This window comes from Oncorhynchus keta, chromosome 1 (genome assembly GCF_023373465.1).
Source record: "Oncorhynchus keta strain PuntledgeMale-10-30-2019 chromosome 1, Oket_V2, whole genome shotgun sequence".
Taxonomy (NCBI): domain Eukaryota; kingdom Metazoa; phylum Chordata; class Actinopteri; order Salmoniformes; family Salmonidae; genus Oncorhynchus; species Oncorhynchus keta.
In genome coordinates this window covers 65173703-65194839 of record NC_068421.1, presented here as the reverse complement: position 1 = coordinate 65194839, position 21137 = coordinate 65173703, and the positions used below count along the sequence as shown (strand labels likewise).

The window sequence follows — 21137 nt, the reverse complement described above, 5'->3', positions numbered from 1 at the left end:
TGTTTGCCCTGGTTTTGATTCTGAATGTGATCGCAAGCCACTGGCCCTACATCACATCGACATCCACATAACACCCGTGGAGATGTCTGTCTGTTGAACCGGCTGTGCATGAGTGATATGTGTATGAATGAGGTCCACTGTTTGCACACGGATATGAGTGGAATATTTCCGCCCCACAGAGTAATATAATGCAGCCCACTCACCAGAAGAGGGGTTGTAGAAGTACTGTCCTCCATCACAAGCCTCTATGCTTCACCACTGACCCTACTGTATGAACCCACTTTACAGTGCTGCCTGCCTGGCTCCCTCCATACCACCACTACCCAGCCAACCCAAACTGGAAAAAATCTTCCACTGCGTTTCAAAGAACTGTCAGCAGTACAGTAATTGATCACCCCCGAGCCCACTGAGTAATTCTAATGGCATGTATTTTGATGACTTATTTTGATATATTTAATGACGCCATAAAACGAACCCTGAAGTTGAGTCGATGCCTCTAGCTGAATACTTAAGTACCCAGTGTGTGTGTTCTGAGTGATTTGGTCGAGAGAATTTGCGACGCTCTTAAAACGTGAATAAAAGTGAGCTGGGGTGTGATGTCTTGTTTGTGTGATAAACAGAAGAAGCACCATGGTGATGCGCAGCGACCTTACATGTTCTTATGTGACCTGATACCTATATAATCCACTTCCTTCTTACTCCTCTCTGCAACAATAGCTCTCATTTTTATCCATTATCCACTTTCATCCATTACCTCCTCTAATTTAATACTCTGAAAATCCACTCTATGTCAGTCTATGATTTCACATTTAATCACCAGTCCAAATAGAGAAAGAATTTAGATTTTTTTATAGATGTAAGAAACCGCTATTAGTGAATTTCACCTTAGTGTCTTGGACGTGGCTCAAGTTCCTCATAGTTTCCATTTCTGCATGCAAGCAGATTGGAATATACAACCCCAGTGCATTTCTCTGGGTCTTTGAGTTTATGGTTTCAGGTCTAATGACCCAATGATTTAAGGTCTGGGAGGCTGTATGTGTGTGTTGCTGTTCGCCAGGCTCTTAGCTCTAACATGGCTATGTCCCCATAGCATTTATGAGTGGAGGTGAAGCATCACCCGCATGCTCTTGCAATAGAACAAAGTACGGAGCCAAGGCATTTTTTGCTCTTACACATAGTACTTGGTGCTTTTAGGTGGGATTTGTTTAACTCTGATAGAATACTGTATCTGCTGCTGCATACTATTCAATCATGGTAAGCTCTGTGAATTTGATCTGATATTGACTGTTCGCCTGTTTGTTCATCTAATTCACCCAAGGGTTTGTCATTTATTGTAGTCTCTAAAGAAAAGGATATTTTAAACGCTGATATCAGACAGCATAACGTTGGGGAGACAGATTTACCTAGACTGAATAGAACCAGCAAATCATGAGGGTTGAATGGTGAGAAGTGAACATTTCTGACATGGATGTCACATCTCACGTGTGTTGCCTATTTCAACTTCTGTCTTTCCCCAAAATGCTGTGGAAAAAGGGGCAAGACAGCAAATTAAATCTCTTAACGGTTTTGATGTTAACACCTTACAAAATCTTCCAGCGGCTTGTTTAAACCACTCAGCTTCAGAGGGTCCCTGTTCAGGCTCAGATGTCTCTGTAAACTGCTTATTGTCTCCACAGAAAGTGGGCTTTGAGATGCCTTTCCAAAGGAAAGCCCGGAGCCTACTAACAACCCATGACTACTGTACATTGTTTTAAACCCACACACTGATTTGATGCTTTCCAGGACATTCAGTGACTTGCAGTGGCAACCACTATACACTATACTACAGTATACCATCAGTGATCACATACGGCCAACAGAATGACAAAGCAAGAGAGGTTGCTTAGTAACAGTGCGATTGGATACCGTCTTTATGTCTGATCTGCATCCTAAAAAGATGGATAGATACATCACACATGTGAGTAGGAGGCATACTTGACTGTTTTCAGATCATTCTAAAGCTATTTTCTGGTTGGATTAGTATGCAAAAGAAGGAGGCTGTGCCATGTTTCAACAAAAGTGAAATTGTTCAACATCTGGCAGCGTAGGTAGAGAGATTGGCTCTTCAAATGCGGCTGGTAGTACATTATGGTTGTATAGTATCATTGTGAAAAATATCCAAATGTAAACATTTTTATTTTAGGAACAGAGCTTCCATTTGTCACAAATTGATGGTGTAGAACTGTGGCACTTGTGGGACATATTTTAAACCATTCCCAACATTGAGCGCATGACAGGCTCAGCTTTGAGCAGAGAGAGAAGCGAGTAGCGTGACTGCAGTGACCTCTACGCTTGATTGATTTGAGAATGTAGACAAGATGTCCCTAGTATGAAAGCTACCAATTTTATCCCTCATCTCTGAGACTTCTGAAGGAAACAGATCAACATCAAAATCAAAGCCCCTCTTGTATCTGCTAACAGTTGAGAAGTTGAAAAGCAGAGGGAAGGAGAGTGACACCTCAGTAAAGGCTTTTAGCTGCCAGTGCTCTGCTCTCTTTGGTGTTGACCCGGATTCTACTGGAGAAGTCGTGTTATCACATAAGACATTTCAAGCAGAGTTTTGTTTTTCTTATCTTCATTTATGCCTGCTCTTGTATGGAAGTTGTGTTAACACGTCTCACAGCCCTCGTTCAGTTGATGACCTTGAGCTTTAGGATGGAACTTTCCGTGGTGTAGAATATATTTGTGACGTGTGAGCGTGTGTCTGCTGTGGCACTGAATTGTGAAACCACGTTTGTGCACATTATCATTGGAGGCGGCTTTTTTGTTGTTGCCACATGCAGTGATAAATCTGTTTGGGAATGGGGGCACTGTACCACATCCTGAAGTACGAGAGGCATGGGGCAGCATTATTTAGATAAAACGAATTGCCAGCAGCCGTTCAGGAGCAGACACTGCAGAGATATAAACCAGGGGGACAGCAGCCTCTGCATCGCTGCTCTCCAGAGGAAGACACAAAGCTATTTTCTTTGGCCCATAACAGTAAAGCAGTCCTGCGATGGCCAGCAGTAAATTCCTGTTGTGTAATTACAATCAATATCGAAGACTCGCTCAGTAGCCAACAAGGTCAAATGGTACAGAGAAGAGCTGCACGGCTGGATAATGCCAAACAGATAGATGAATAAATAACTGGATAAAGTGTCATCTTATTTCATTCTTCCGAGGTGGGGTGTGACAAGGTAATGCGGCCCCCTGTTTTCAGCCTGCCAGGTCTCCTGGGTGTGCAGGGAACAGCAGAAGGTCCTGCACTCAGCCCTGGACAAGCAATGGAGGAAGCAAAACACCTGGGACCTCCTGACACAAACTATCATTGTGCTGTGTTTGTGTGGGCGTCCATGTGTGCGTGCGTGTGTTTGTGCGTGTGTGTGTTTGTGCGTGCGCGTGTTTGTGCGTGTGTGTGTTTGTGCGTGCGTGCGTGCGCGTGTTTGTGCGTGCGTGTGTTTGTGTGGGCATCCATGTGTGCGTGCGTGTGTTTTTGCGTGCGTGTGTTTGTGCGTGTGTTTGTGCGTGCGTGTGTTTGTGCGTGCGTGTGTTTGTGCGTGTGTTTGTGTGTGTGTGTTTGTGTGTGCATGTGTTTGTTTGTGTATGTGTGTGTGTGTGTGTGTGTGTGTGTGTGTGTGTGTGTGTGTGTGTGTGTGTGTGTGTGTGTGTGTGTGTGTGTGTGTGTGTGTGTGTGTGTGTGTGTGTGTGTGTGTGTGTGTGTAATTCACATGAACAGGACAAACACTTCACCAATACACATTTTTCATCCCACATTCCACCAATATCTTTGATTAGGAATAAAATACTTTGATTTAAATGAAAGGTAATATATTTTATTTAAATTAAAGGTAATTGCATGAGCCAAGATCCCAAAATATCACACTGAGTATACTTGATTACACAAGCAGATTAAAGTTAGTGAAAATGTAGAAATTCTTAAAAGAAAAGTTTTAAATTATTGCTTCCTTCTCCCATTCCTTCTCTTCATGGCGCTTGTTGAGCACATGTATACATACGAATGTGTGGTGTATGTCTTTGGGCCCGTGCCCAGTAGTATTGTCGACTAGCTCGTCAGCCACCTAATGCCCTGTAGAATGCAGTGCAGGGGTGTGGGAGAGGCACCCGCCCAGGCAGCCAGCCTTGGGGCTCTGCAGACACTGGATAAGAGCCTTCTCTGGAGGGGGGCGGGCCAGCACTGCTTACTGCCCCCTCTCCTCTCACTCCTCTCTCTCTACCTCTCTCCCCTCTTTCTCTCTCCTTCCCTTCAGCCAGGCATGAGGCAGGGCGGGGTGGCTGCATTAGTATTCTGCTGAGACAGGCACACTTGCACAGAGATAGGAACACTTTCTCCTCTACCAGGGGAATAATCAGCTTGGCCTTTTCCCCCTTTCCTCACTTTGCCTTATACAACTCGGCTAATTTGGTTTGATTTTAATTTTATATTTCACTTTGTAGCGGCAGCAGCATTTTCTTTGAGTGTTTGTTTGTATATATATATGCGTGTGTGTGTGTGCGCGCGCGCACGTCAGCATAAAAACCAACAGCCTATTTCCCATCTGCCCATCCCTAGTTGAGAGGCGATAGAGTATGGGGCTTATTGAGAGGGGGGTCAGTGAGTCCCAGGTTCATTTGAGACAGGCTGCCTGCTGCCCTCTGCTTATCAGATAGGCCGCTCAGGACGGCAGGCTGCTATCAGATACAGATAGCATCTCAATCTGATCCTGGTCCTACAGGAGAGACGCCAGCCTGCCATCACAGCCTCTGATCTGCCTCCTCTTTCTCATCCTCCCCTTATCTTCTGTCTCCCTCCTCCTCACTCACTCTCTCTCCCCCTCCCCTTCCCATCATCCTCTCTGTGGCCTCAGCTCAATGCCTGTCCGTTATTGCTTTTTCCCCTCTCAGAAGATTCACTCTCTTCTACTCCTCTTTGCCAACATTTGTTGTGGATCGTTATTCACCCCCCCCTCCCACCTTTTCTCTCACATATCCTTGTTGTCAGCTTTTTTATTTGCATGTGCACAGGCTTTATATGCAGTTATCAGCTGCGTAGACACTCATTCAGCTGGGATGTACCATCAATTGTTAGCCTGTATGAAATATCCATAGTCTACCATTGTCCTTCTTTATTTACTGCTTTATACAGTTAGTTTGGGATGCAACTCAGATGATGCCCAGTGAACAGGAGAGATGCAGAGGCAGCCAGGGGAATAGAGAGAGCAGAGCAGAGCAGAGCAGAGCAGAGCAGAGCAGAGCAGTAAACTGAGAGGCTGTAGGGGATGCAGTGGTGTCACATTTCTGATTGATCGCTATTTAAGGCCCCTGGATCACTCTCCTTGTAGCCCTCGGCATTACCACAACAGACCGGATGACAGCGGGACTAGAAACTTTCCGTACTGTTCCATGCTCTCACATTGATACCAATGACCTTATAGACGAAATGCTGCAAGCAGTTGTCCCTTTATAATCGGTTATCAACCTGATAGGGTCTGGGGAAAGGTTCTGAGGGAATTATCTAATATGTATACAGTATGTATTGTATATGAGACATGAATTTTCTCTAAATCCTTGAAATGTTCCCCTGTCCTTGCAGGCAAAGACTCCCGACTAAGAATGTGTACTACTACCGTTGCCCTGACCATCGGAGAAACTACGTGATGTCTTTTGCCTTCTGCTTTGATCGAGAGGATGATGTGTACCAATTTGCTTACTGCTACCCCTACACCTACACCAGACTGCAGCACTACCTGGACAGCTTGGAGCGCAGGAACCTGGACTACCTGCAGAGGGAGCAGCTGGGGCTCAGTGTGGTGAGTGTGTGTGTGCGTGCGCATACGTGCGTGCATATACGTGTGTGTCCTCTCTCCCTCATCAAACAGTTTTCAACAGACTACCAAAGAGCCCCAGCCCAGGTCTATCCACCAGTCCACCCTTCACATTTTCATGTTATCAGTATGACTGTTCAACTCTGTGTGATTGTAGCCAGAGGACAGGAGGGATCCTTGACTGTGCTACTGTAGGTGGTGTGGTGGTGAGGCTGGTTGAGCCACACAGAGTGTCTCCTCGCTGTGTTGTGCCTGTGCAGCGCTGCACGCTGGTTGCCCTCTGAGAGAGAACACTGCTGCCTGTAATCAGGAGAGCTCTCTCTTTTCACAGGAACAGGAAGAGGATCTTTCACACTGCCTGCAGTACTGTCTGCTCTTATCAAATAATAGTAGGAGAAAAACTCATTAGAAATGCGTATTATTATTATTTTTGTATTATTTAAAAAAACATTTGTCAAGGAGAGCTAGCTGCAAGAGGCAATGTTGAAAGTGCTTTTATTAATAAGGAATGTGGCGTACATTTTTAGAGGAGTCACATTTTTATGAAATATGATTTGAAAGGGCAGATGATGTTGGTGAAGAATCATTTCAGAAAGTGATCTCTCAACTAATAGGAGCCCAGAATTGGCAACAAAGACAAGAACAGGTATCGGCATATTCCTTCAATAGTTCCCATCATATAATTAGAATTCTAGAATTCTATTAGTTTTTCTATGCTTCCCACTGTCCTATGACATGTCCAAGTACAAAATGAGGGCTCCAAAGTGTGCAGCATTAGTTCTACTTTTTAGCCTCACCAGCACTTTGTGATAAATACAAGAAGTTCAGACATAAAACTGAGTCAGTTGGCACTCAGACTAAGGATTAGTTTAGTATGCATAGTCATAGAGGCGTTTTATGGCCTTATTTGTCTTTTAATGTCCTGCGGTCCTGGATCTCTGACAGCCCGGCCCAGCAATCTCATTACGACCTGCAATGAGAGAGGGATGAGGGGACCTTTCCGTCTGCTGCAGTAAAGAGCCCAAGTCCCTCCAGTGGCTTCACACACCCACATGATACATGTTAGCTGGAAGAGCTTACCATATACAGTACCAGTCAATAGTTTGAACACATCTACTCATTCCAGGGTTTTACTTTATTTTTTACTATTTTCTACATTGTAGAATAATAGTGAAGACATCAAAACTATGAAATAACACATATGGAATCATGTAGTAACCAAAAAAGTGTTAAACAAATCAAATATATTTTATATTTGAACCACCCTTTGCCTTGATGACAGCATTGCAAACTCTTGGCATTCTCTCAACCAGCTGCATGAGGTAGTCACCTGGAATGCATTTCAATTAACAGGTGTGCCTTGTTGAAAGTTCATTTGTGGAATTTCTTTCCTTCTTAATGTGTTTGAGCCAATCAGTTGTGTTGTGACATGGTTGGGGTGGTATACAGAAGATGGCCTTATTTGATAAAATACCAAGTCCATACTACATTATGGCAAGAACAGCTCAAATAAGAAAAGAGAAATGACACTCCATCATTACTTTAAGACATAAAGGTCTGTCAATCTGGAAAATGTCAAGAACTTTTAAAGTTTCTTCAAATGCAGTCGCAAAAACCATCAAGCGCTATGATGAAACTGGCTCTCATGAGGACCGCCACAGGAAAGGAAGACCTTGAGTTACCTCTGCTGCAGAGGATAAGTTCATTTGTCCAAATTTGAGATTTTTGGTTCCAACCACCGTGTCTTTGTGAGACACCGAGTAGGTGAACGGAGGATCTCCACATGTGTGGTTACACCGTGAAGCATGGAGGAGGGGGTGTGAGGGGTGCTTTGCTGGTGACACTGTCAGTGATTTATTTAGAATTCATTGCACACTTAACCAGCATGGCTACCACAGCATTCTGCAGCGATACGCCATCCCAACTGGTTTGCTCTTAGTGGGACTATCATTTGTTTTTCGACAGGACAATGACCCAACACACCTTAAGACTGTGTAAGGGCTATTTGACCAAGAAGAAGAGTGAAGGAGTGCTGCATCAGATGACCCGGCCTCCACAATCACCCGACCTCAACCCAATTGAGATGGTTTGGGATGAGTTGGACCACAGAGTGAAGGAAAAGCAGCCAACAAGTGTTCAGCATATGTGGGCACTCCTTCAAGACTGTTGGAAAAGCATTCCAGGTGAAGCTGGTTGAGAGAACCCCCCACACACACACACACACAGAAACCACATGTGCATATCTACCCACACAATGAAAGAGTGATTTTTGTTCCATTGCCCTTTCAGATGCAGACTCCATGAAGAAATGACACTGTGGCATTAAATAGCAAATGGACCTATCGTAAATCATCAGGGGGTAAAACAAAAGCCTCAACATTTAGTGTGGCGTTCACTGGTGAGCTTGACTGATTGCCTTAGCATGAACAATAGCATTTTCAATCAGCCTCTCACTCAGTTTAACTTCTGCATGAAGGCATGAGATAGAAAGTGTGCTGTACAATGCTCCTTATTTCTGATCATTAGGTATGGCTTGCTCATAGGCTAGTCATAGCTCCAAATGGAACTTGTTGGAAAGCTTGATTTCAGAGATGTAGCTACACATTTGAGGTGTGATTATAAATCAGAGGTTGCTTGGATTGTTTCAGACCAGAATGAGCCTGAAAGTGCTTGTCAAAACTGCAGGGCTAGAATTTGTCAGTGACACAGTTCCTCCACTTTTCTGCTACTCCGCATTAACTTTCAACTTTCATTGTTGGAGGGATTTGAAAGGAGGGTTACGTCAGTGTGTACATTGGCTGATGTCTCAGGGAATGTAAACAAGTGCCAAAGTAAGAAAAGATGAGGAGGAGACAAACTGGACTCAGAGTGACAGCCTTAGAGACTGGAAGACAAGCAGAGGGAATCAGGCCTCAGGGCCAAGCAGCTGTAGCACACTAGGTCTACCTGCCTACCGATAAACAGCTGCAGTAATTGTGATGCCTCGTCTCCACCAAACACAAAGAGAGATCATAGCTCCACTGTAATAGGGGAGGACTACTATAATTGCACTTCTGGGATAATAACAAATGCTTGAACTGCATATTGCCTTTTAGCCTCCGTCTCTCTACCATCCCTTTATCGTTTTTTTCTCTCTCTCTTCTCCACTCCCTTTTTATATAGCGCCTAGATCTGCTTCAGGGACCAATAGTAAAACAGCTTTTTGATGGCGTATGTGCTACTGTAGGTGAACACCAAAGCTTTGTAAGCATACTAAGCAGTATGCGTTTGCATGTTTGTCAGTCAGTGTATGGAAATCTTTTTTGCCATCTGCTTTGCCCAGGTGTCATTCAATGAGATGTGGGGTGAGGTTTGAAAAACCTCTGTTCATCTGTGACAATTTAACAGGCAGCTCGGGCTTTTGTTTATGGCCTTTCCTTCAGCTCTTTTAAGACAGACATTACAGACATACTGGATGTCTCTCTTGCTTCTTGTACCCTAACACATTCTTTGTGATGGTCTACAGTCCTGTGATGGACTAGTGGGTTATATGAAAGATTTCATAGGGTTTCTGTTGGAAGGGTTAGGCAGTGTATCCATTCCCCTGTTCTCTCTTTCTGAACATTTCTCCTACAATCCATTCCTTGACTGTTGTGTGAGCTACTCTCCCCCCTGAGGGACAAGTCCATGAAGACAGAGTGAATGCTGCTTGGACCTTTCTCTGCTAACAAGTGTGTGCACTCCAGGCAGAAGTTTCCTTAAACTATTCCACCATTTCTCTCGTATTGACTGCTAAAAAGACGGCCAGGGCCCAGTATTGAAAGCACACCAAGAGTGTTTGCTACACAAGTTGACAAAGCATTTTCTTATGGGCAGAGTCAGTCTAGGAGTTGCAGAGAAAGCACTTTTACCATTCCTTTCCTGTCATGATGGCCAACTGTGGCACTATTTGTCACCTCTGACAAAGCAGCCCTTATCTGCAGCCATCTATGATTAATGTGCAAATAGGAGCTGCTCAGGATGATAAGTGAGGAGTCGATGACCATCCTTAAGTCTGCACCCCTCAGCTGCCATCACTGAGTTCCACAATACTTACTGTGTTTTATGAGGGAAAAATAATCACCCTAAAAGTATTTTCTCAAAATAGTGTGCAGCTTAAATAAGGAAAACAAGTTCCTCAAATTTGACATAGTAACACAATAAACTGACATTGTTGCAACGGAGTTACACAATGCTTGCTGTAATAACCACAAAACCCTTTGCTCCTCATTCTAAACCAGCTCTGAGCTTGTCTACAATAATAGGCCTTCTAAGTGCCCTGTGGATGTCACCTTCAAACGTTCAGGGCTCACACAGACTGAGGATGTAAAGAGGCCCTTCCATCCCAATGCTCCCAGGAGAAAAGAGGCGTGTGGAAACGTCAGATGATGTGCTGGTCTGGGAAGGTGATTTTCTACGGTCCTAATGGCCACTGGGTCTCCTGCAGACAGGCTGTAGGGGACTGTGTCTTCGTGCCTGTTAGTGGGAATAAAGGATGAGAGGGGCCTTTGGCCCACGGAGTTGGCACTGCGGCTGTCTGCTGGGCTTATCGCTGTGTTTGTACACTGCGTGCCAAGATTTAATCAATAGCCACTCTACCTTCCGCTAGGAGAGAAGGTCAAACTGACTTGAGCGTTAGTAGCTGATGCTAGAGAAGAGAGGGAGACTAGGTTTGTCTTTCCTACTGCATGGTGGATGGATGGCCATGCTGTGTGAAACCAGGCTGCTGGGTAATTGCACGAGGTCTTGCCATTTACTGGCTTAACAGCAGCCAAAGTGTCTCACACAACATCATGAAGCATTTTGCTCTCCCTTTGTGTCCACTCTTTCACATCCCCGTTCAAGGATGCTGTTGACAGCAGCCATGTCTGTTCTTCCATGAATGATCCTATGATGGCGGTCTAATTTGGAGAGCCCTCCAACAGCTGACTTTTTTGAACCTCTATCAGACTGCCTGGGCAAGCCTTCATTATCATCTGTATGAGCTGAGAGCACAATATCACATACAGCGACCGCACTAAGTGGAAGTACAGAGGGAATTGATGATCTCTGGTTCTGACGTCTTGCCTAGGAATGCTGTTTGCCTATAGATGATAACACTGCAGCAGCCTAGAATGTCATACACCAGACTGCGGCTCAACCTTTCTGAAGGGTTGTGGGGTCATGCATGATCACTTTTGCTTGACCCTGGCTGCTCTGGTTGCTATGACAAGAAGCTGGCCTTTATTGGTATTTGACCTATATTCCAACATAGTTGGAAAGTGCTGATGTAGCTGGATGTGCATTTAGGGATATAAATGGGTCTGTTTCACCTGTTATATCTCAGTGAGGTTGGATCAATGGCTTGGCCTCTGACCCCAACAGTAGAGCAAGGAATTTATTCCACCTGAAATTGAAGATAAAACGGTTTATCCGACCCCATGCTATTGAGCTGGCCTTTTATCTAGACCAATGAGATTCCTCTAGGCTGTTGTCTCAGTGCTTTATTGCATATCATGACCCCTATAGCAATGCCATCTCACCAGTGTTTAGTATAGTAATGACGAAAGAATGGAGTGGGCTGGAGAAAAGGTAGGTATGGCTAGTGTGGTGGAGACAGTGGCCATTGTCATTAACATACGTTATCTTAAGTGGAATTGGAGGCCATAGCCTATGTATGGTAGAAAGATAATTCAGTAGAATGTTTGTCAGATGGTGGTGTATTTTCCAACTTGACTTATTATAATGCAGGCACAAAAAGAGCAGATTTGCTCAGTCAGAGATAATATTTATTTTTGAAATTGGAAATCGCTCACACCTTTAAGGCTTAACGCTCTCTCAATATTGTGGAGCGGCTCTGTGAGCTACTTTATATTCACGGGCCCGCAGATAGAATGACTGAGTGGAGAGAGAGGAGATGGGTGCTTTATGGACAGGAGGATATCACCCAGCATGGCTTATGTTGTCACTTAGCTGGCAGCAGCTCTCTCAGCCTCAGATACAACACCTCTGCCTCCTCTCTCATCCTCTCTCTACTGCTGCACTCGCCTATAATAGATAGATCTTCTCCATCATCAACAACCCTGTCCTCACATACTGAGGCATCGGCACCAGAGGAGAGGTGGTACTGTTAGCAGACCCACAAGCCTCACAGTGCAGGGATGACATTTCTCACTGGCACTTAGCTCCAGTGGTGGGCTAGGTAGGTAGTGGTGGTGCTGGGAAGGAAGGCTCTGCTGAGGGAGAGTGGGTACTGTAGGTGTTGCCTTGCAGTGTGGGAGTCATGTGGAGGTGGTTGGGAGAGTGAGTTATCCAGTGAAGAGGAAAAGGGATGTGTTCTCAAATGATCCGCTGCAGCAGACACACTCGTTTGCTCCTTCTCAGAGAAATCTAATCCAAGCCACAAAGCTCTGCACTGCCGTCCTTCTCGCTCTCTCTGCCGCCCGACAATTAATATTTACTAACCACTACTTTCTAGATGACTCCATGGATGGAGGACCGTGCATGTAAAAAAGTATCTGTTTCATTTTAGTGTCAGTCCTCCTCTCCCATGGGTCCAAGGAAGAGGAAAAAGAAGAAATAGTTTTCTAAAAGTGTTCAGGTTTTTTAATAGGTCAGAATACTCTTTTCTGACAGTGTAATTGCTTTCCATTGCTAGACCCATAGTGGGGAGTTGGGACCCTGGAAGGAAGAAGAGAGAAAAGAGGAGAGATAGAAAGAGATATGGAAGGGGAGAGAGAGAGAGACAGAGCGAGGTGTACAGTAGATCATTTGTTAGGAGAAAAGAATGAAAATTAATGAAAAGAGAGTTGCTCACCCTCTGAATGCAGCCAAGCTTGAAATTCACTTTGAGGGAAACTTAATTTGTTGTAAATGGGTGAAAAACATATTTAGGAATAGGGAGGAGAGGCTGCGGCGCCTGTCTGTGGCAGATGAGGATGCTATGCTCTGAATGCTTAAGCTGAATGGGGAGGAAATGCATAGCCTGTTATTTTCATCCATTGTAGATGGATAGTCATTATTACTCCCTCCTATAACGTCATTTGGGATGAAAATAAGTCTGTGATACTAGTGTATTTCTGAGAACTTCAGCCTGTCAAAAGTTACCTAGAAGGATAATGGTGTGTGGCCCAGTTGGCTTAGGGACAGATCCTATATGTGTCTAATTCCACAGGGGAAGATTATGTTGTGCTGGTTTAGAATCTTCAATACTGTATAGATCGATACAGCCAAATTGTTTTCTGATTAGCTGGTGGCTGTGGTATGGAATTACTGCCAGGGTATTTAAATCAGAAACCTGGTCCGTTTTATCCCTGCCTGCAGTTATAGCCTAGACCTCAACATACATGTGAGGACAATTTTCTATGAAGCAAGTCATTTTACTCAGAAAGGCTGAACAAAGCGAAGTCCTTGACCCTGGTATACAGCACTCAGTACCCCTCTCCAATGTTCCCATAGCATAGTAGTTGGAGCCAGACAGTTGGAGCTCTCTGAGTGGGTGTGTGGGTGAGATGTACTCCCATGGGATTGAATGTGAGGATAAGAGTCAATGAAGAGGAGCAGCCATCCCTGCAGTGCCTTCAACAGAACAACTCTAAAGCCTATGAGACTTACATAAGTCTGATCTTCATTCCAGTCCTTCTTTTATGGGCTTGTCTGTCACACAAGGCATCCTCAGATGCTGCTGACCACAGTATGGTAAACATGTGAGGAGAGGACATATTGTCCCTGTTGAATAAAACAACAAGAGGCAGTCTCACTATAAATTAAACACACAGGGCCTTGAGGCAGTCATAGGGAGGACAGCCCAAGGGTGAGGGCGTGTGTTTAGGGCGGTCAGGGTTGGGGATGAGCAAGCGTGGTCACTGAAGCGCTTTCTCTCTCTACGTGGTCCTGGGGTCCTCTACAGAACAGTGGCCTCCACCCTGGCCACAGGCCCTAACCCTACACTCCTCCGGGATCAGCCCCTCTGCCTCGGCCCAGTGCCCTGACATGTGGGGAATGGAGACGACTGATAACAAACATCTCCAGTCATCCTCCTCTGCCTCTCACACCCACCAGGCTTTTTATCCGCCCTGCACAGATACTCTTGTCCATTCCACACTTCTCTTTTAACTCCCCTGTTGCACTTCTCCTTTTTTACCTGAAGTAAAGAAAAAAGGAAGGATGTGACTGGGCCCATTTTTCCTCCACTTTCTATTCACTCCTATTCCTTTCTCCCTCAGCTCCCCCCAGCCCCAGTGCCTGTGTGTCTGCTCTTCTCCCCAACACTGGAGTGTCTGCCTGAGAGAGATGGATGCCAGCTCCTCTCTCTCCAAAGGCACAATGTCTCTCCTCTCTAGCACGCCTGCACCTGCATATTGTGATATAGTGCTTCTATTCACTAGAGTCGATTGCCTTTAACGGAACCCAGGCAGACTGGGGAAATTGAAAGGGATTGCGGCCTGCTTTTCATCAGAGCAGGAGCGGCGCAGGCTGGAGGGTTTTGGGTCACGGGGGGCTCTGGGGGAGCTTGGCTGGAGAGGGGGTATGAAGGGAGGGGGGACTTGGATGTCAAGGAGATGGACTTGGATCTGCTGCCAGGTGGCGTGGCAGTTGATTTCTGTCGATTCACTCCCATCTGCATGGCTATTCATCTCTTTGGCGCCGGTTATGTTAGGAAATACTGTACTGCTGAATGAAATGATTCTCAGGAGAGGAGCGTAAAAGTAGAAGCCTTTTGTTCTTCTATGGATTTGTTTCCATGTGGGAGTTCCTATTGATCAGTTAAGTATTGAAATAAAGAAAATACACATCTTCTTCAAGGAATATCTCGTGATTTTTCCATTTCATATCAATGTTTAGTTAATTCTTTGAACATGTAATGTTTAAGCTTTCCCTTTACGCCTTCATTCCTCTTGGAGAGAATCACTAAATGTAATTACTGATTTTTTTATAAAATCCTTGGTCTTTCTAACGAGTTAGCAACACATTTACATTACGCTTGTTATCTCTGTGGAGTGATAGATCGGCAGCTATATGCAAATGAGCAGTCAACTGTGAATGCTGCTAAAGAAGAGAGAATACCTCAATGTGAAACCAGCTCTAAGAACAAAGAGATATTTTTTTTAATGGAAACTAGCTATTGATATCAAAGGGAATTAAATGATTCCAATTAAAATGACAAACTATTGACAGGGTCGTGTAGGATTCATGATGAGAACGGTGTGGTTCATATAGTGGACTTCTCTCTCTAGGTGGTTTTCCCTGAAACTCTGTAGGCCATACAGTCGGTTATATCAGACTGTATCTGTGTGATCTACAGTAGTGAGTCTGATACGTTAGCCCTGATCGTCTCTTAATGGGAGCCATACGACAAGCTGTTTAAAGCTCAACATTTCTGCACACTTCACCAAATATACAATACTATAACTGTAAGCCCTGGCTAATTTATACAAAACGTATCTTCATTTGATTGTATGGTCAGTTTTACATTAGGTTGGACACTTCCGGTTATGTAAGATTTGTAAGGCGTTGATGTTAATTTGTGCGAGAGGAGAGAGAGGCTGTGGCCAAAGAGGAGCGTGGCTCTACCATGAATGGACCCTCCTATGATCACTGCTACTGTAGCAGACACTTAATGATCTCTTTAGAATGCAATAATAAAAGAGAAGTGCATTAAGCCCCATCCCGATATAATTGGATTATGTTAAGATAAATTAGTCGTGTCACTTCCTTGCAAGGCTGTCTTTGGAAGTTTAGATCTGTCATATGTAATAAAGTTTATGCCGTTCCTGAAAGGCGTGTTTAAATATTAGGGATTTGTGCATGAGTAATGGTGACAGCCCTTCCCTATACCTTCTTGGTTTCTATGGATACACCTTAGAGACGGGCAGATTTTAGCTTCCTGTCACCTATTATTTATATTATGAATTGAAGACTTTTGTCCCATAAATACCTCTGTAACAGATCAATCTTCACATTTCCCCCCCATTGCTACCACAGAACATGGAGGGAAAATAACAAAGTCTCATCCACATGCACAAAAGCGCTCTGTCATGAGATAAATCTGATATCTATTCAGTGACTTAACCTCAGATGTTCCATGACTTTTCCACATTGATTTGAAGGAGGTGAAGAGGCTGAGGGGTGAGGCAGAAAAGGGGATGGAGGGGCCATTTGAAAAGGAAATAACCTTTCGGACTGAGTGGATGTTAGATATAGCATCCCATAGATGCCCATTGTGGAGCCGTCAAGCTGCCACCCTATGATTTGAAACTTGCATTGGTGAGGCACAAAGCGGCTGCACTGGGCTTCCAGCGTCCATCTCTTTTCACTGAGCGATCAATAGTTGTCTTTGTCTCCTCTCTCTCCTCTTGACAGGCCTGCTTTTAAATGGCTGGTTTAACCAGTTACTTACAGGTCTCCTCAGCCTCCCATTTACATCCAAATCAATCACTCTAATGAAAATTAATGGCACAGTGAAAGCATAAGAATTGGCGTACAACAGTTCACTCTCCATGACAGACCTGCTTTTTTCCACACTATACTGTAAATGCACAATTACAGCACTGTTGTTGTTGTTTTTCTACATATCATTGACTCCTCACTTGGCTGTCTGTTTGAAGAATCGCTATTGGAATAGGATGTATTGGTCCATTCAGATTAGAGGCTAGTGTGCTGTAATGGGTGGTGTAAGTCTCTCAGTCAACTCCATTCTGCAGAGAGAGCTGCAGGGCTTTCCTAATGATTCAATATATGAATGATGCTGATGAAAAGCATCGCCTCCCTCTCAAAGCCAGCCTGCTCATTCTGAGAGGAAGCAGCACTCCCATAGGACTGACTGACGCACACTGGTGAGGCAAAACAATATGACAGAACGATGGGAGCCCTCTGATTATAGAGCTTTGTCTCAACAATGATAACCTGTTTGAACTACAACTACAGGAATGATACATTGGATCTGGTCACTGTCCTTGACCAGCTTGGGTATACTGGCATGGGTATACTGGCATGGAACTGTGTTTATTTCAATATTGCCAAAAGGGCAGAAATTGTAAAGAATATGCCATTTATACCCCCAACAATTTGTCTACGTTATTAAGAGTAAACTTATGCCCAGCCATTTGAAATAACTTGACGTTGACTAAATTGTTGACTACATAATCATGTCAGTAATAGACCTGTTTTGTTCATGATAATCTGCTTCTTTATGTTCATTTTTCATAAAATAAATGATAACTTTGGTTTAGAGTGATGAAGCCTGTGCATCTGAAGGAGCTGATTAAGGGCCCATGTGCATGTGAAATCACAGCAGTGCCATCAGAATGCCTTTAAATTCCATGGCTGATTTAAGTACCTTGCAAATGTAACTAGATAGATAACAAAGGAGCTATTAAATAACTGACAAAGTACCAAGGTAGAGGCAGGGAGGATTAGCCTTTAACTTCACATAAGATTAGATAGCCTTGAGTTCTAATTAAAATCCTCATTCCCCTTCTAAGGTAGTAATTTCGATCTAAAAGAGAGAAGAAAGTTTGATGTTTTGCAGACATCTTCTTCCCTGTTCACTTCCAAACCTGTTTCTATCTTTCTCTTTTCTTAGACTTGATTGAAATCAATGTTATCTCTTCCACTGGGTAACACTTTCTTGCCCTTCCTCTGCCTGAAAGTCAAATGCCTTAATTTAATTTACCAGAGAACCAGTCCACTATACACCAGCACACAGATAAAAAACATACATACTATGCGAACATACACACACACTCACATTTTTCCTCTATATCCTGTATGTTTACCTTTCAGATAAGGATTTTTGTCTAAAAAGTCATCCTCATGAATGCAACCTTGTCCTTTGCTCCTCCGGATGTTTCTTGTCAGAGGAGGTAGGTATTGTCTTTAATGCTCCTCTGGATGTTTCTTGTCAGAGGCGGTAGGTATTGTATTTAATGCTCCTCTGGATGTTTCTTGTCAGAGGAGGTAGGTATTGTATTTAATGCTCCTCTGGATGTTTCTTGTCAGAGGCGGTAGGTATTGTATTTAATGCTCCTCTGGATGTTTCTTGTCAGAGGAGGTAGGTATTGTATTTAATGCTCCTCTGGATGTTTCTTGTCAGAGGAGGTAGGTATTGTCTTTAATGCTCCTCTGGATGTTTCTTGTCAGAGGAGGTAGGTATTGTCTTTAATGCTCCTCTGGATGTTTCTTGTCAGAGGAGGTAGGTATTGTCTTTAATGCTCCTCTGGATGTTTCTTGTCAGAGGCGGTAGGTATTGTCTTTAATGCTCCTCTGGATGTTTCTTGTCAGAGGAGGTAGGTATTGTCTTTAATGCTCCTCTGGATGTTTCTTGTCAGAGGCGGTAGGTATTGTCTTTAATGCTCCTCTGGATGTTTTTCTTGTCAGAGGAGGTAGGTATTGTCTTTAATGCTCCTCTGGATGTTTCTTGTCAGAGGCGGTAGGTATTGTCTTTAATGCTCCTCTGGATGTTTCTTGTCAGAGGAGGTAGGTATTGTCTTTAATGCTCCTCTGGATGTTTCTTGTCAGAGGCGGTAGGTATTGTCTTTAATGCTCCTCTGGATGTTTCTTGTCAGAGGAGGTAGGTATTGTCTTTAATGCTCCTCTGGATGTTTCTTGTCAGAGGCGGTAGGTATTGTCTTTAATGCTCCTCCGGATGTTTCTTGTCAGAGGAGGTAGGTATTGTCTTTAATGCTCCTCTGGATGTTTCTTGTCAGAGGCGGTAGGTATTGTCTTTAATGCTCCTCTGGATGTTTCTTGTCAGAGGCGGTAGGTATTGTCTTTAATGCTCCTCTGGATGTTTCTTGTCAGAGGAGGTAGGTATTGTCTTTAATGCTCCTCTGGATGTTTCTTGTCAGAGGAGGTAGGTATTGTCTTTAATGCTCCTCCGGATGTTTCTTGTCAGAGGAGGTAGGTATTGTCTTTAAAGAACAACAACAAACAGGTTGTTCTCCAGTGGAGAAGCCTTTACATTGAGCCACTGGTTAGTTGTGAAGGGTAAGCAGGCTGCATGAGCTGGTAAGAGGGACTGATTTGTATCTACATGAAGAAAATAACAATTAAGCTGATGGAGGAGAGATGGTGGCAACATTGACCCAAATGTTCAATAGCAGACAGACAGACTGTTAAAAAGGAGTTTGACCCTGTTCTCGGTGCCTGGCCCAATTTAGTTAGGTCATTATTTCCTCTGTGCTTGTTGTGACAGAGGGATGTTTACCTTGCTTTTAAAACTCCTCCACCTCATGGTTTCAGTTTCCCTTCTCCTCTTTTCCAGCTCATTAAACCCAAACCATTATATTCTAGCAGAAAGCCTCATAGGCTGGTGTCTTAAATGAAAACAGTCAGAATTGAGCTGATGGGATGGATCACTGTGCCCAAGCAAAAAGTTATCATCACTGTGCTTGATTTATTTTGCTATGTTCACTGCATGTATTTAGGATAGATCAGACTAGTCGTAAGGCTCACTGCAATAACCATTATTCTACAAAAGAGTATTCTGATAGTCGACCCCTGAAATTAAACAGGCAATTTTACCTGGTAATTGGGTGGTACGATATTGTATCAAACCCTGTGCTAAGGACCATACACTATGGCCATTCAGACAAATACCTTTTCTGTTTTCTTCCAAACATTTTAGCAGAGACGGTAAAATAGAAAAATTACCCAGAGTAAGTGTTCACTGAAAGTCTTATATGATAACTGGTAAGTAATATACTGTATGAGGCGAGGGACCTTCGTTTTCAATAAGATTTCAGGTGCTAAAGAAACATGTAGCAAGGCCAAATTTGTTGGCCTTATTGACTTATTTATCTAAGTGGGAAAACATGGTCACAACAAACCAGGATCTAAGGGTTTTCTTGCCTCAAGTCACAGTCAGATAGATAGTTATTGATAAAATGAAGCGTTTCTCTGGCCATCTGCAGTGATTTAAACAGAGAGAGGAAACTAACCCTCAGGAGACACAAGGACACCACCTCACCTCAGCCACATAGCAGACACAGAACAGCCAGACTCGCCACTGTTTTATTCATCAGTTGAACTTGAAACGCCTTTTGAATTTGAAATGTACATCCTAAATGGTAATATACTGTATCTCGGGGTTAAATAATAATAATTTTCTCAGTTAGCATCATAGAGGCAGGGAGCTGTAATTGCCATAAACATAGTCTAATTAAAGGTCTTTGGTGTACAGTATGTGATATTTTTTTACCCTGGCACATATCTGTGCATAAATACAATTTATAGCTTTAGTTAATTATCAGTATTTGTGCAGGGATTTAATAACTAGCGTAACCAACAGATGGCATTTTTCCAGTGTTTGCTTTTTTATAGTGGATGTTTGGTGTTCAAAGACACTGAGAAACCCAATGGGGGAACACTGAACAGTGATAGTCAGTGTTAGTCACCAGGATCAAACAGCAGGACAGCCTGATGACACATCTCAGCACTGGCTTTTTTACCCACCTTAGTCCTACCGTTAGGAGCTACTCTGCCTCCCCAACCCCCTCCGGTTCTCCACTTTGAACTCCACTTCTGAGGCTGTTAATGAATGTTTTAATGGGCAAAATTGTAAACGTGTAATGGTGGTAGACCAGAGAGCCAATTAGTCATGAAGATTCATCTTCAACCAGAGGTTGTTTAGAGAGGTAGCATGAACATTATATAGATCCGTATGGATAATATCCCTGCAGTACTGTACCTAATGCATATTCCTCTCATTTGTAACATTTCCCTATGTAACTTATGGCTCACTTTACATGTACAATGGGGTCCAAAATTATTGACACCCTTGAAAAAAATGAGCAAAAATGACTGTATCAAATAAACCATTAAAATACTGAGTTATATTGTATGCTCAAAAAAATTGGGAAATCATATTATTTTATACTAATGCAATTGCTCAGAGAAAGAGATTTGTTAACCAAGTAATACTTTTTTTTCAATATTTGAATTATTTAATTTATACAGTCATTTTTGCTCTTCTTTATCAAGGGTGTCAATAATTAAGGACCCCACTGTACATCATCATGTTAGTGATTAGGTATGTTAGACTGCTGAAAAGAAAAGGCATCGTTTTATTGCCTTATTGACTTATTTCTCTGCTCAATGTTATTTAGTGGGAAAACATGGTCACAACAAACCAGGATCTAAGGGTTTTCTTGCCTCAAGTCACAGTCAGATAGATAGTTATTGATAAAATGAAGCGTTTCTCAAGCTAACTCTACGTTTAATACAGTATAGATAAGTGGCAGACATACGGTACATTCGGAAAGTATTCAGACCCCTTCCCCTTTTCCACATTTTATT

General features: G+C 43.4%; 1 protein-coding gene across 1 annotated transcript in view; it reads left to right on the top strand.

Moving 5' to 3' along the window:
* The window catches only part of agbl4 (AGBL carboxypeptidase 4), a 412900-nt gene that overhangs the window by 208713 nt on the left and 183050 nt on the right, over positions 1-21137 (top strand). Inside the window, exon 5 of the mRNA XM_035781882.2 lies at positions 5612-5828. Coding sequence (XP_035637775.1) covers positions 5612-5828 — 217 coding nt within the window. The remainder of the gene's footprint in view (positions 1-5611; positions 5829-21137) is intronic.